We start from the raw sequence: 14,528 nt of genomic DNA, 5'->3' as shown, positions 1-14,528 counted from the left end.
GGGGCCATACTTTCAAAACTCGCTAAGTGAACGTAACTACTTACGCTCTATTTTCTTGTCTATGATTGGTGGATTTTGCTTGAAAGGCCGTCAATGATTGGCTGATGAACTTACGATCTCTTAACTTTTTTTGAAAGTATAAGTCTAGAATATTACGTTTGGCGACGAGGTGGTTACAGAAAAAAAAGTATTTCAAAAGAAATATCTACCAACTCGTATTGTGCGACACTCTGGCAAGCCTCTGTCAACAATTCAACGCGGATGTTGAAACATTTTCTTCGAGTTTGTTGAAAGAATTACACTGTTAGAAAAATGACCGATAACGGTTATACCGGCGTTTCAGTGGCCGGTCGGCACGTGAAAAGAAACACCGTTTCGCCGTTTTTATTCCAATTTAACGCTAGAAATCCGTAAAACATCTGATAAAAACGGCGAAACCGTTCATTTTCACGGGGCGACCGGCCACTAGGATGCCGGTGGGACCGTTTTTTCACCGTTTTTTCTAACAGTGTACAGTGTAATGTGGTTAGCAACTGATGGTGACGGTATGAAGAAAGCTGCTTTCCTCATTAAAGTTTTGCCAGTAAAGGTAATAGCTGATTTACAGTGTTGAATTAAGCCCATTAAACTGTCATAACAGTGACAGTTTAACAGTGTCATCTACTCTGTTAAACTGACACTGTGTCATCTCTTGTGATGACACTGTATCATCTCTTGTGATGACACAGTGTCATCTACACAGATGACACTGTGTTATCTCTTGTGATGACACTGTTTTATCTCTTGTGATGACACTGTGAAATCTACACAGTGTCATCTACACTGTTTAACTGGCACTGTGTCATCTACACAGATGACACTGTGTGTAGTAGTTGTATCACTTTTGATGACACTGTGTTATCTACACAGTGTCATCTACACTGTTTAAACTCATTAACAGTGTCATCTAACAGTGTCATGTCATCTACAGTGACATTCTACCCAAATTAACTGTTCAATTTGAGGCAAAAAAGTCTGAAGTGGGAGCGCTAGTAAAGTTCTTAAACATTTTGTTATGTTATGTTATGTTATTAAGCAAAGTTTTACATACACAATCATAACCTACGATAAGATAATCAATAATCTGGCTACAAAAAACTGCTACCATCATGACTACTTAACTACAGGACTACGAAGGCAAGAATTTCAACGAAATTGTTGAAAAAGCGAAATTACTGAAGCAATTCGAAACTGACAGAGTGAGATGAAGCCAGAGAGATGTGATAAAAATTTGAGAACTTTTAAAGAATTTATTTGCAAATAATGGTTGAAAATAAATATTTGGTCAATAACAAAAGTTCATTTCAGTAGGTACTTTATTTTAATCAAGGTAAGCTCCTGCTACTAGAAGGAGCTGGACCTTGAACAAGCGAATAAACTAATATACCATCGGAATAGTATGAATAATATACCATATACAAGCGAATATACCATATACCTAATATATCATCAAAGGTGCCAAAGAATTACACGTGTATTTTATGCGGTATAATTTTTTGGCAAAGCATTTGGCTAAAAATTTATTCGCCATTAATATTAAAAGCGCTCAAAATGCATTAAAATTATATTTTAACATATAAATTTGAGATTTAAACTGACGTTCCGAGCAAGGAGACCTCGGTTAAATATGCAAGTCAGGTATTATTAATTTGATATTATTATTGGATTATAATTAATTAATTTTTTATTATCCATTTTGTCGGACTTTTAAAGAATTTATTTGCAAATAATGGTTGAAAATAACTATTTGGTCAATAACAAAAGTTCATTTCAGTACTTTATTTTAATCAAGGTAAGTCAGATATTATTAATTAGATATTATTATTAAACTATAATTAATAGATTAAAATTATTCAATTTATTATTTTTAGATTATAATTAAATTGATTTATTATTATTAGATTATAACTAATTAATTTAATGATATCGGATTATAAATAATTAATTTATTAATATCAGATTCTAATTAATTTATTATTATTATTAGATTAAAGTTAACTAATTAATTATTACTATATTAGAATTAATTAAATAATTATTAATAGATTGTACTTAATTAATTAGATATTATATGCTAAAGGAGAGGGAGAGGGAGGAGAGGGAGAAGGAGTGGGAGAAGGAGAGGGACGGGGAGAGGGAGAGGGAGAAGGGAGAAGGAGAGGGACAGGGAGAGGGAAAAGGAGAGGGAAAGGGAGAAGGAGAGGGAGGAGAGGGAGAAGGAGAGGGACAGGGAGAGGGAGAGGGAAAAGGAGAGGGAAAGGGAGAGGGAGAAGGAGAAGGAGAGGGAGGAGAAGAGGGAGAAGCAGAAGGAGAGGGAAAGGGAGAGGGAAAAGGAGAGGGACAGGGAGAGGGAGAGGGAAAGGGAGAGTGAGAAGGAGTGGGAGAAGGAGAAGGAGAGGGAGGGGAGGGCGGCACCTTGCAGGGGGGGCAGGGGAGGCGGCGCCTCTCTAGCCTGGGCGGGGCCACGGCCTCCCAGGGCCCCGCCCTCCTGCGGGTGTCAACAACGCGCACTGCCACGCTAGAGTGGCACTCTGCTGGACACGTGTGGTGGCAGTCTGGCAGCCTGCTGCCACACACCTCGTGGCATGGTGGGCACTCCCCTACGTGGCACCTGTCGCAAGTTGTGCCATTAAATAACTTTTGATGACAAAATTTGTTATTTAATTTAATATTTAAATTATTTTGTGTCCCAGAGCACGCAACAAATATTTTTTTAAGAGAGAGAAAATAAACAAAGAATGAAATTTTTTTGAGAGATAATAAAAAAACAATAAATGGAATAAATAAACAAATAAATGAAATAAATGAACAAATAAATGAAATGAATGAAAAAATGATACAAACAAATGAAAAATTTTTACGATAATTTTTGTACACAAGAAAAACATTAAACGCCGTCAAAAGAACGTTTAATGAGCGTAGATTCAACAAAAAACGGTAATTCAATGTTAATTCAACATGAGATGACATGAACGACGACGAAAAAACGTTTAATAAAATAAATTAAAAAAAGTTAAATTCAACGTTAATTCAACATGAGATGACATGAACGACGACGAAAAAACGTTTAATAAAATAGATTAAAAAAACGTTAATTCAACGTTACTTCAACGTGAGATGAGACGAACGATGACGAAACAACGTTTAATCAGCGTAGATTCAAGGAAAAAACGTTAAATTCAACGTTAATTCAACGTGAGATGACATGAACGATGACGAAACGTTTAATAAAATAGATTAAAAAACGTTAATTCAACGTTAATTCAACGTGAGATGACATGAACGATGACAAAACAACGTTTAATACAATAGATTAAAAAAAATTGCTGCTGCGCTCCCTGCCACATGCCACAGTCTTGCTGCTGCCACCACACGCGCATGCCACCTGCGCCACATATAATCAATATTAATTAATTAATTATTATCAACACATTACTCGCCCATTAACACATTATTTGATATTAATCAATATTAATAAATTAATTATTATCAATACATTGTCACTATTAATATATTATCACCCGTTAATGCATTACTTGATATTAATCAATATTAATTAATTATTATCAATACATTACTCACCATTAATACAGTATTTAATATTTATGAATATTAATAAATTAATTATTATCAATACATTACTCACCCATTAACACATTATTTGATATTTATTAATACTAATAAATCAATTATTATCAATACATTACTGACCATTAATACGTTATTTTATATTAATGAATATTAATAAATTAATTAATAATTATCAATAGATACATTACTCACCCATTAACACATTAATTAATATTAATACCAATAAAATATACGAGCAATTGGATTTTCTCCTAATTAAATTAATTAATTACCTTAATTAATTAGTCATTATTATTATTATTAATTAATTAGTTAATAACCTGGACGGTGACGTGGCAAGGGAAGCAAGGGCCAGTGTGGCATCGGCTGCCACATTTATGGTTGCCACACGCCAGCGTCTTGCCACATGGCAGCTCACATGGCGGGCAATCTCCCGTGCAGCACTGCAGTGATGGCAATCTCATTAGCGACTCATTAATGGCAATCTCATTAACAACTGATTAATGGCAATCTCATTAGCTACTGATTAATGGCAATCTCATTAGCAACTGATTACTCAAAACCACATTAGCGACGGATTAAAAACAATCTCATTTGCAACTGATTAAAAACAAACTCGGTGTTAATGAGATTGTTGATCAAAAACAATCAAAACGACTGATCTGATTAAAAACAAGCTAATTAGCGACTGATTAATCACAATCTCATTAGCTACCTACTTTCTTGTTACACCAGCTGTAGCTACTCACCTTGTTACACCTGTCTCTTATACACATCTAGATGTGTATAAGAGACAGGGTATATATAATACGATTAATAGTTCTTTATTATAAGTCTCGCAAGGTGACAACGTGCTTGTTAAACCCGCTAGCACGGTAACATCATAGTCTTTAACTCAAAAATGCAAGAAACAAATATTAAAAAAGAAATTACTGGTCTCACTTACAACGGCACAAAAGTTGGGCTATAAAGCGGTTCAGTTTATTTTGTACTTGACAGTACGGTAGTTGTGACCTGGTTATTGTAGAACCTGATTTTCTTGTTTACAAAGAGAGGCTCAGGCGCCACTAGCCAGGGTAGAGTTTATCGTTCTTATTTTAATTTCAAATGGTAGTTAAATTTCTTATCCTTAATTTCAAATGGTAGTTAAATTTCTTATCTTAATATCTCTATGAACAGTCATATTGATCTGACCCGAGCTGGTGTCAAATTAAACATTCGATTCTATCAAAATGGGATTGAAATTATCTATTAAAATATTATCACTGGTCTGGAGCCCATCTAATGACACAAAACATGGGATTTTATTTAATATCTTTTAAAATTATTCTTTGAACATCATATATGCTTCAAAATTGTTTAAACTAATTTATAGTGATTGCTGAGAAGAACCAAGGAAAATTTGTTGTAACTCCAAAAGTCAACGATCTTAGTTCGCTTCTGTGATTTACGAATACATTGATTTTGTTAGGCGCCTCTGATATGGATTCACATACCCTATGATGACTAATATATATTATTCATCATTACTGAAATTTTATCACAATTTCTGGTAATACAAAAATAAACATAAATTATCGCCGCAACTTAGAGATCTTAAATCACGCAAGACATTAGCTCAGATGTGGGCGCCANGGGTGTGATGTGACAAGGGTGTGATGTGACAAGGGTGTGATGTGACAAGGGTGTGATGTGACAAGGGTGTGATGTGACAAGGATGTGATGTGACAAGGATGTGATGTGACAAGGATGTGATGTGACAAGGATGTGATGTGACAAGAGCGTGATGTGACAAGAATGTGATGTGACAAGGACAATTCACCCACCGGGGGGCAGGCTCCGGTGTGGCAGCGCTCCACGCAGCGATGCATGCCACATGCCAGCGGCTTGCCACACGTGTCGCCACACGGCGGCACGGTCTCGTGGCAACTCAGCCCTGCCACCTGCCATGTATATAAATCCTCCTCAATTATCACGACTTATTATTTAAATAATAAATATTCTACAACATTACAGAGCTAATATATACATAATACTAATACAAAAACAGTTAATGTATGAGTAGAGGAGACAATTTCAAGAGGTTGCCATCCATACAATAATTGTTGTATGAATTATAAAACTGCCACAGTGGCAGTTGCGAGGCACTGACCTGGGGGGTCTTGCCACAGTGGCAGTTACGAGGCACTGACCTGAGGAGTCTTGCCACAGTGGCAGTCACGAGGCACTGACCTGAGGAGTCTTGCCACAGTGGCAGTCACAAGGCACTGACCTGAGGAGTCTTGCCACAGTGGCAGTGGCACGTGGCAGTGCCACAGTGGCAGTCACAAGGCACTGACCTGAGGAGTCTTGCCACAGGGGCAATGGCGCGTGGCAGCAGACAGTGGGCACTGTGTGGCACAGCCGCCCGCCACATGACACACCTCCTGGCACGTGTGATGGCCACACGGGAACGCACGCCCGCACACCTACAATAATTTCTCTTCTTATTAATTTCTAATTTTCTAATTTTTTTCTCTTAATTTTCTGAAATAATTTCTTTTCTTATTAATTTCTAATTTTCTAATTTTTTTCTCTTAATTTTTCTGAAATAATTTCTTCTTCTTATTAATTTCTAATTTTCTAATTTTTTCTCTTTATTTTCTGAAATAATTTCTCTTCTCATTATAAAATACACGTTGCCCATGATGAATAATTTTTAATTTGAAAATTTCGTAATATGAAATATGATTGCCAGACCAAAGAATTTATAAGACAGCATCATTATATTATATTTATATATATTTCTTTATAACTTCATATTCAATNAGTAGAGCAGGCAGCCTAAGTAGAGCAGGCAGCCTAAGTAGAGCAGGCAGCCTAAGTAGAGCAGGCAGCCTAAGTAGAGCAGGCAGCCTAAGTAGAGCAGGCAGCCTAAGTAGAGCAGGCAGCCTAAGTAGAGCAGGCAGCCTAAGTAGAGCAGGCAGCCTAAGTAGAGCAGGCAGCCTAAGTAGAGCAGGCAGCCTAAGTAGAGCAGGCAGCCTAAGTAGAGCAGGCAGCCTAAGTAGAGCAGGCAGCCTAAGTAGAGCAGGCAGCCTAAGTAGAGCAGGCAGCCTAAGTAGAGCAGGCAGCCTAAGTAGAGCAGGCAGCCTAAGTAGAGCAGGCAGCCTAAGTAGAGCAGGCAGCCTAAGTAGAGCAGGCAGCCTAAGTAGAGCAGGCAGCCTAAGTAGAGCAGGCAGCCTAAGTAGAGCAGGCAGCCTAAGTAGAGCAGGCAGCCTAAGTAGAGCAGGCAGCCTAAGTAGAGCAGGCAGCCTAAGTAGAGCAGGCAGCCTAAGTAGAGCAGGTAGAGCAAGCAGGACCTGGTGGCAGCTCCAGGCAGGGCTGCTGCAGGGGCGGAGGGTGGCACTGCGGTGGCAGTGGCAGCGCTGGGTGCTGGTGCGGGGGCACGGCTGGCACTCTCCTGCGTGGCACTCCTGCTGGCACCTGCACAGGTGATAACAAGTGGTGATAACAGGTGGTGATAACGGGTGGTGATGAGTTTCATGATAACAGAAGATGACTGATAACAAAAGATGAGTCATGACAGATAGTACCTGCAGTATCTTCGGCATTGAAGAATAGGCCTGGATGGTGAAGTCATGATAACAGATGGTGATAACAATGTCCACAGGTTTACCACACGCCCCACCTGTGTTGCTGGCAGGACAGCAGTTTACCACAGGGTTTACCACAGGTCCACAGCTTGCGGTAGCAGCGGTGTGGTGTCGGTCCACTTTTACCACACTCACACATTGTGGGCAACATCACAGGACAGGGAGCACACGGTCCTGTAAACACAAATAAATTAATCTATTTCAATTAACAATTAAATATTCATATATAAAAACAATTCTAAATAAATTCAGTTTAGCTTGGTCATAAATAGCTATAGGAATAATGATGACATATATATAAATACAATTATAAATAAATTCAATTTAGTTTAGTCATAGTCAAATATAGTATCATCTCGAGTAATGATTAAAAATTCATATATAAAAAACAATTTTAATAAATTCATAGTTTGGTAATTCAGTTTGGTAATAAATAACTATAGGAATAACAATGACATATACATACATACTATTATAAATAAATTCAATTCATTTTGGTCATAAATAACTATAGGAATAATGATGACATATATTTAAATACAATTATAAATAAATTCAGTTTAGTTTAGTCATAAATAACTATAGGAATAACAATGACATATATATAAATACAATTATAAATAAAATCAATTCAGTTTGGTCATAAATAACTATAGGAATAACGATAACATATATATAAATACAATTATAAAAAATTCAGAATAGTTTGGTCATAAATAACTATAGGAATAATGATGACAAATATATAAAAACAATTATAAATAAATTCAATTTAGTTTAGTAATAAATAATATATCAAACATCAGACTTGGTGATGAGAACCAAGTTTTACAAGCCACACCACAACGTACCAGGATGGCAGAGCATAAGGCAATTGTGGCCACACTGTGGCGTTAGAGGCTTGCCACAAGTCTCGCCACATGAATGTGGCAACACCCATGGGTCCAACGGAGGGTCGTAGGTCTTGCCACAGTAGCAGAGGTAATGTCTAAGTAGAGCAGGCAGCCTAAGTAGAGCAGGTAGAGCAAGCAGGACCTGGTGGCAGCTCCAGGCAGGGCTGCTGCAGGGGCGGAGGGTGGCACTGCGGTGGCAGTGGCAGCGCTGGGTGCTGGTGCGGGGGCACGGCTGGCACTCTCCTGCGTGGCACTCCTGCTGGCACCTGCACCAGTGATAACAGGTGGTGATAACAGTGTCGTGATAACAGGTGGTGATAACAGGTGGTGATAACAGGTGGTGATAACAGATGGTGATAACAGTGTCGTGATAACAGATGGTGATTAGAGTGTCGTGATAACAGATGGTGATAACAGTGTCGTGATAACAGATGGTGATAACAGTGTCGTGATAACAGATGGTGATAACAGTATCGTGATAACAGATGGTGATAACAGTGCCATGATAACAGATGGTGATAACAGTGTCGTGATAACAGATGGTGATAACAGTGTCGTGATAACAGATGGTGATTATGGTGTTGTGATAACAGATGGCGATGAGTTTCATGATAACAGAAGATGACTGATAACAAAAGATGAGTCATGACAGATAGTACCTGTAGTATCTTCGGCATTGAAGAATAGGCCTGGATGGTGAAGTCATGATAACAGATGGTGATAACAGTATCGTGATAACAGATGGTGATAACAATGTCCACATGTTTACCACACGCCCCACCTGTGTTGCTGGCAGGACAGCAGTTTACCACAGGGTTTACCACAGGTCCACAGCTTGCGGTAGCAGCGGTGTGGTGTCGGTCCACTTTTACCACACTCACACATTGTGGGCAACATCACAGGACAGGGAGCACACGGTCCTGTNTTGAATAGATTGAAATAATAGTAAATATTTGAATAGATTGAAATAATAGTAAATATTTGAATAGATTGAAATAATAGTAAATATTTGAATAGATTGAAATAATAGTAAATATTTGAATAGATTGAAATAATAGTAAATATTTGAATAGATTGAAATAATAGTAAATATTTGAATAGATTGAAATAATAGTAAATATTTGAATAGATTGAAATAATAGTAAATATTTGAATAGATTGAAATAATAGTAAATATTTGAATAGATTGAAATAATAGTAAATATTTGAATAGATTGAAATAATAGTAAATATTTGAATAGATTGAAATAATAGTAAATATTTGAATAGATTGAAATAATAGTAAATATTTGAATAGATTGAAATAATAGTAAAATATTTGAATAGATTGAAATAATGGTAAAATGTTTGAATAGATTGAAACATTAGTAAATATTTGAATAAATTGATATAATAGTAAAATATTTGAATATATTGAAATAATATTAAAATATTTGAATAGATTGAAATAATAGTAAAATATTGTAATAGATTGAAATAATGGTAAAATATTTGAATAGATTGAAATAATAGTAAATATTTGAATAGACTGAAATAATATTTGAATGTTATTCATATTGAATAGATATTTATTATTATTGTTCTTGAATAGATAATAATAGATAGATAATTAAATAATTGAATAGATAGATAATTATTTATATTGAATAGATAATAGTAAATATTTGAATAGACTGAAATAATATTGAAATATTTGAATAGACTGAAATAATAGTAAAATATTTGAATAGATTGGAATAATAGTAAATATTTGATTTTGCCTATGAGTTTTAGAGTTAATGAATTTGTAAGACTTGGTTCCGAGTCAAATATTTGAATAGATTGAAATAATATTGAAATATTTGAATAGATTGAAATAATAGTAAATATTTGAATAGACTGAAATAATATTAAAATATCTGAATATATCGCACCAAGACCAGTGAAGACCAGCGTGGTCTATACGTTGCTGGTGGTCAGGTTGTTGTTGTCGCTGCTGCTCGGCTCGCAGGAAAATGCTGTCGTCCGCCCACTTCTGGATGCAGTTGAGGTGCAGCACTGAATAGCACTTGCTGCAGCTCCAGGTCTGATTTTAAAAATAATTAATCAACAATTTGAATAGAACTATGATAATATCAACTATAATATCAACTATCAACTATATATAACAACTAAGGAAAAATAATGTCAAAGGTTCAGTATATAATAAGATTTTTTGTAAGCAAAGGGAGCAGGCCTAGCTTCATCAATGATACTGTGAGGCCAAATACAAATAAAAGATAAGCACTAATAATATTATATCATTATAAAATAATGTGGCCTATATCAGGGCAAAAAAAGGGCATCATTCACAAATTTTTTTATAACAAAATGACTCTGACAATCTGAGATTTTTCACTTTGAAAGCATCATGATGGTAAGAAATAATCAAATTATGAACCACTGAAACAGTAAACTAAGCAAATTTCTTTAAAAATGATGCAGAATTAACTCTTATTGATCAATTATATATGCCCGAACTCATTGAGAAATTCTCAAATCAAGGGCCATGCAATCAAAACTCACTTAACCCTCTATCGCCGTATGTCACTTCCAGGAACGTAACTTTCAACTTAAATTATACTAACTATTGAGTGTAGCAACCTGAGGACGTTTGTACGCAACAGAGAACATTTTAAAGTTACCGTACGTGGCGGCAAATTATACGTAAACTATTGAGTGTAGCAACCTGAGGACGTTTGTACGCAACAGAGAACATTTTAAAGTTGTCGTACGTGTAGCAACCTGAGGACGTTTGTACACAACAGAGAAGATTTTAAAGTTGTACGTGGCGGCAACCATCAGTGCAAGTCATTTTGCGCTCACTAGAATGTATTCTTTTTGGGAAGTAGGCGCGTGACAATATTGCTCCGGTTACTCATGTCGAGCCGTAGAGGGTTAAGTACACATAGCAGTCAATTTTTTGTCTGTGATTGGTGGATTTATCTTGAAAAGCCATCAGTGATAGCCTGAATATATTAACTTATTTGTGTTTATTCCTGTTTATTCCTGTTTATTCGTGTTTATACTAGCTTGAAATTATTTTTATCATTACAACCCTGGATTAAAAATATGGTGTACCTTATCAGCCCTCTTGACAGCATGGATGCATATGAGGCAGGTCAGAGCTCCAGAAGACAGAGCGTCTCGCAAGTGAGCCAGCGTTGCTGCTGTGTCCCCTTCAGAGGCAGCGGCCAGAACTCGAGCTACAATAAAATATATTTACTTGTAAAGGTTTAAGTGTTTGTCAAATTTAAGCACAAAATTCATAATTATTTTTAATGCTGAATGAAACATGTAACTTATTTTCAGAGGAGAGATCAACTTTGATTTTCAATAGCAGCATAATAATCAAGAGTATACCAGTGACAAAGCATGATATATATACATGTATATATAAACAAAAAAAAAAATTCATAAAAATTACACAAATAACATACAGAGAAGGCCATCTTGTTGCTCAGGAGGAACCTCGTCTTCATCGCTGTTGCCCTCATCTTCAAGTGGATGTTCTGAGAGATATTTATTAACTGATGCCTGTATTTGAGCACACGCCTCCTCATACTTGCGGGATCCTCTGCAATGGGGGCTTTTATTTAGTGTGACAACATGTGATAGTGATTCAGCACAAAATTTGTGATTAATAGAAATAATATTAAAAACATTTAATTTTTATAATTCATGACAGAATTCAACTAAGGATATGTATTTTGGAGGTTTACCTTAACAAAATTTCATCATAAAAATAAAGAAAATACATTTTATTTTGATGGATTTTATCAGTACACACATCTCTGAGGGCTTGTCTCTAAAACATGCTATAAATATTCTCTCTGAAAACTCATTTAAAATTAAAAGTAATCCTTTTTGAGACCATAATTATTTAAATATTTCAAATAGATTCCAAAGAACTTTTTAAAAATAATTTCAAAGTTCAAAAGAGATGGAAAATATTAATTGGTTTTGAACATAAGATTACTGACCTGCCACTCAATGCTTATTTAAAAAATGTATTTAAAAAACATTTGTATTTGTATTTCATTCAAAACTGAATTCTTATTTCAAATTTACCTCTGGTGTACAAATTACTATTTAAAAATTATGATAGAAGACATGAAACTTTAAACCAACCCTTGCACAGCTTTGTCTGCTGTACTCTGCACATCATCACTTGTGGCGGTATCATTTTTGATGTGCGAGGTCTGACCAGAGCTAGCACCTCTCTTCATTCCTGGAAGGTAATAATAACTTTAATCAGACTATAAAATATGCAACAAAATATTAAAATTCATACATGTATTATGTATCTATAAAAGCATACATGTTTTAAAGTCATGGTTCCAAGTTTTTAAAAATGGGCAGAAGCTACTACTTGTCAGTGCAACAAAAATGACCAAGCATGTGTAAAAATTTTTCCATCCATTATTCCATCAAGTTCAAGACCAATGTGGAAAATTTGGCAGAAACTGCCTGCAAATGAGACAAAAAAAGAGCCATACTTGTGGTTTATTTTCCCTGTTCCTATAGCCCTTGATTATTTTATTTAGAAATGAATTTAAAAAAAATTTCTCCACAATATATGAAAATCATCAGTAAAATGATAATTTTTAGTTATAATTTATGGAAAATTTTACACAATATTTCCAATACGTAGTTTTGCAATTTACACATATTATTTGGCAACCATACTGAAACATTGCACAGGAGCTACCCACAAATGAAACAAAAACAGGCTTGATTGCAGGCAATTTCACCCACTTTTTGTCTTTCTTTCAGCAAATATTAAGAGAAACAGTTCATTTTTGTCAGTAAATTTTTTAAATTGTCCATGAAAAGATACTTTTTGATGAAATTTTTGGGAAAACTCAACCTGATATTCCAGATTGGTTTGGCAAGAAACTTAGATGGTTTAGGTACTGAAGTTCAGGCAACAAATCCTCAATACTAATGGCATATTGGCAAACAAGAGACTTTAATTTTAACCATAATTACTCATTAAAGATAACAACAATCTAACATGAACATACATAAGGTATTAATTAAATTTAACAATAAATCAGGAAATAAAAAATGAACTGGTTTTTAATAAATTTCTCAATAGCCTCTATGAATTAATAATGAATTATTATCCTCTTTAATTCCATACTGTTAACATTTTGGGCTTAAAATCTAAGAAGCCTGGAATAATGGGCAGACTTATCCAAAATTGCAGGTAAAAACAAGTTTCACTGGAGATTTACAAAAGTTGCAGGGAAAAATATGCCAGATTTATGCTATTTTACTTAGAAACTCGAGAAAGGGCTTTAACCCATTAATGACGAGAATTATTTTCTGAATTTTTTTTCGGTTCCTTGTGAGAATATTATCATTTGTGATGGTAATAAGCAAAAAGTATGTTCATATATTTATTTTTCGTTGTATGTGAAAAATTATAGCTTGGTTCCATATGGAACCNACTTACAATCTTTAAATGTTAACTGAGCAGGGAGTAGTCGGCGCAGCTGAACCAAACGTTGCCAGAACACGTCCAAGATGTGTATAAAACCTACGCATCCACTAGTATATTGATTTGACCATACAATTTTATTATGAATCAATTTCTTTCCGCTGGTTCCAAATGGAACCGCTCGGCATTAATGGGTTAAGAATGGGTGAAATTAGAAAAATTCACATGCATTTTTGTCCAATTCATGGGTGGCTTCTGCCTAATTTTCCAGTTTGCAGACCTGATCTTTTTAATTGGCAAACTCAGCATTAGACTGCATAAAGTTGTTGAATATGTAGTAAAAGTAATCACAGTGGTATAACTTAACATCAAAAACCTCATTATAAGTGTCCTCAATAACTCACCTCTGCCTCTTCCTTTTCCGCGCTGAACTTCTCTACCATTCTTCTGCACGCCTTCTCCATGGCCACTGAAATTTGTATTCTCCCAGCCTCTATTATGTTGGCTACGTCCACTCATTTGGAAATTGCAGAAAGCAAAAAACTATGATAATAATGACAAATAATTATTGTTCATATAATAATATATACCGTACTATATACTGAAATAATACCAACTATATAATTAATACATATAATATAACATTATGTAACTATCAGTAAATCAAATACATTAGTTTCTGGGACATAATATCAGTGTGAAAATTCCATAAAAATTTCACATAAGGAAAAATAAGATAAAATTAAAAAATTCCAAACATAAATAGTATAATTAAGATCAGGATGATGAAGGATATGAGGACTTGAGAGCAAGTCTGCCAGAGTGGACAGTCACTGGTCTTCTTCTTCATGGGGTGTCCACGCTGAGTGGACTTGAAGCAACAGGTCAGCCTGATAGATGACCGTTGGG

At 35.3% G+C, this 14,528-nt stretch overlaps 1 protein-coding gene across 1 annotated transcript in view; it reads right to left on the bottom strand.

Annotated features, from left to right (window-relative positions):
* The window catches only part of LOC108671782 (NF-X1-type zinc finger protein NFXL1), a 23,156-nt gene extending 8,947 nt beyond the window's left edge, over positions 1-14,209 (bottom strand). Inside the window, exons 1-15 of the mRNA XM_047881873.1 lie at positions 14,024-14,209; positions 12,305-12,404; positions 11,614-11,750; positions 11,255-11,379; positions 10,069-10,220; positions 9,039-9,075; positions 8,114-8,780; positions 7,298-7,436; positions 6,969-7,092; positions 5,970-6,098; positions 5,457-5,573; positions 3,951-4,073; positions 3,367-3,424; positions 3,141-3,144; positions 2,168-2,650 (exon numbers count right to left, since the gene is read on the bottom strand). Coding sequence (XP_047737829.1) covers positions 2,168-2,650; positions 3,141-3,144; positions 3,367-3,424; positions 3,951-4,073; positions 5,457-5,573; positions 5,970-6,098; positions 6,969-7,092; positions 7,298-7,436; positions 8,114-8,780; positions 9,039-9,075; positions 10,069-10,220; positions 11,255-11,379; positions 11,614-11,750; positions 12,305-12,404; positions 14,024-14,138 — 2,510 coding nt within the window. The 5' untranslated portion in view covers positions 14,139-14,209. The remainder of the gene's footprint in view (positions 1-2,167; positions 2,651-3,140; positions 3,145-3,366; positions 3,425-3,950; positions 4,074-5,456; positions 5,574-5,969; positions 6,099-6,968; positions 7,093-7,297; positions 7,437-8,113; positions 8,781-9,038; positions 9,076-10,068; positions 10,221-11,254; positions 11,380-11,613; positions 11,751-12,304; positions 12,405-14,023) is intronic.
* Between the last annotated feature and the right edge of the window lie 319 nt (positions 14,210-14,528).

The sequence above is a fragment of the Hyalella azteca genome, unplaced genomic scaffold (genome assembly GCF_000764305.2).
Source record: "Hyalella azteca isolate HAZT.00-mixed unplaced genomic scaffold, Hazt_2.0.2 contig9035, whole genome shotgun sequence".
Classification (NCBI taxonomy): domain Eukaryota; kingdom Metazoa; phylum Arthropoda; class Malacostraca; order Amphipoda; family Hyalellidae; genus Hyalella; species Hyalella azteca.
Note: the sequence above shows the minus strand (reverse complement) of the source record. Positions and strands in the feature narration are given on the sequence as shown.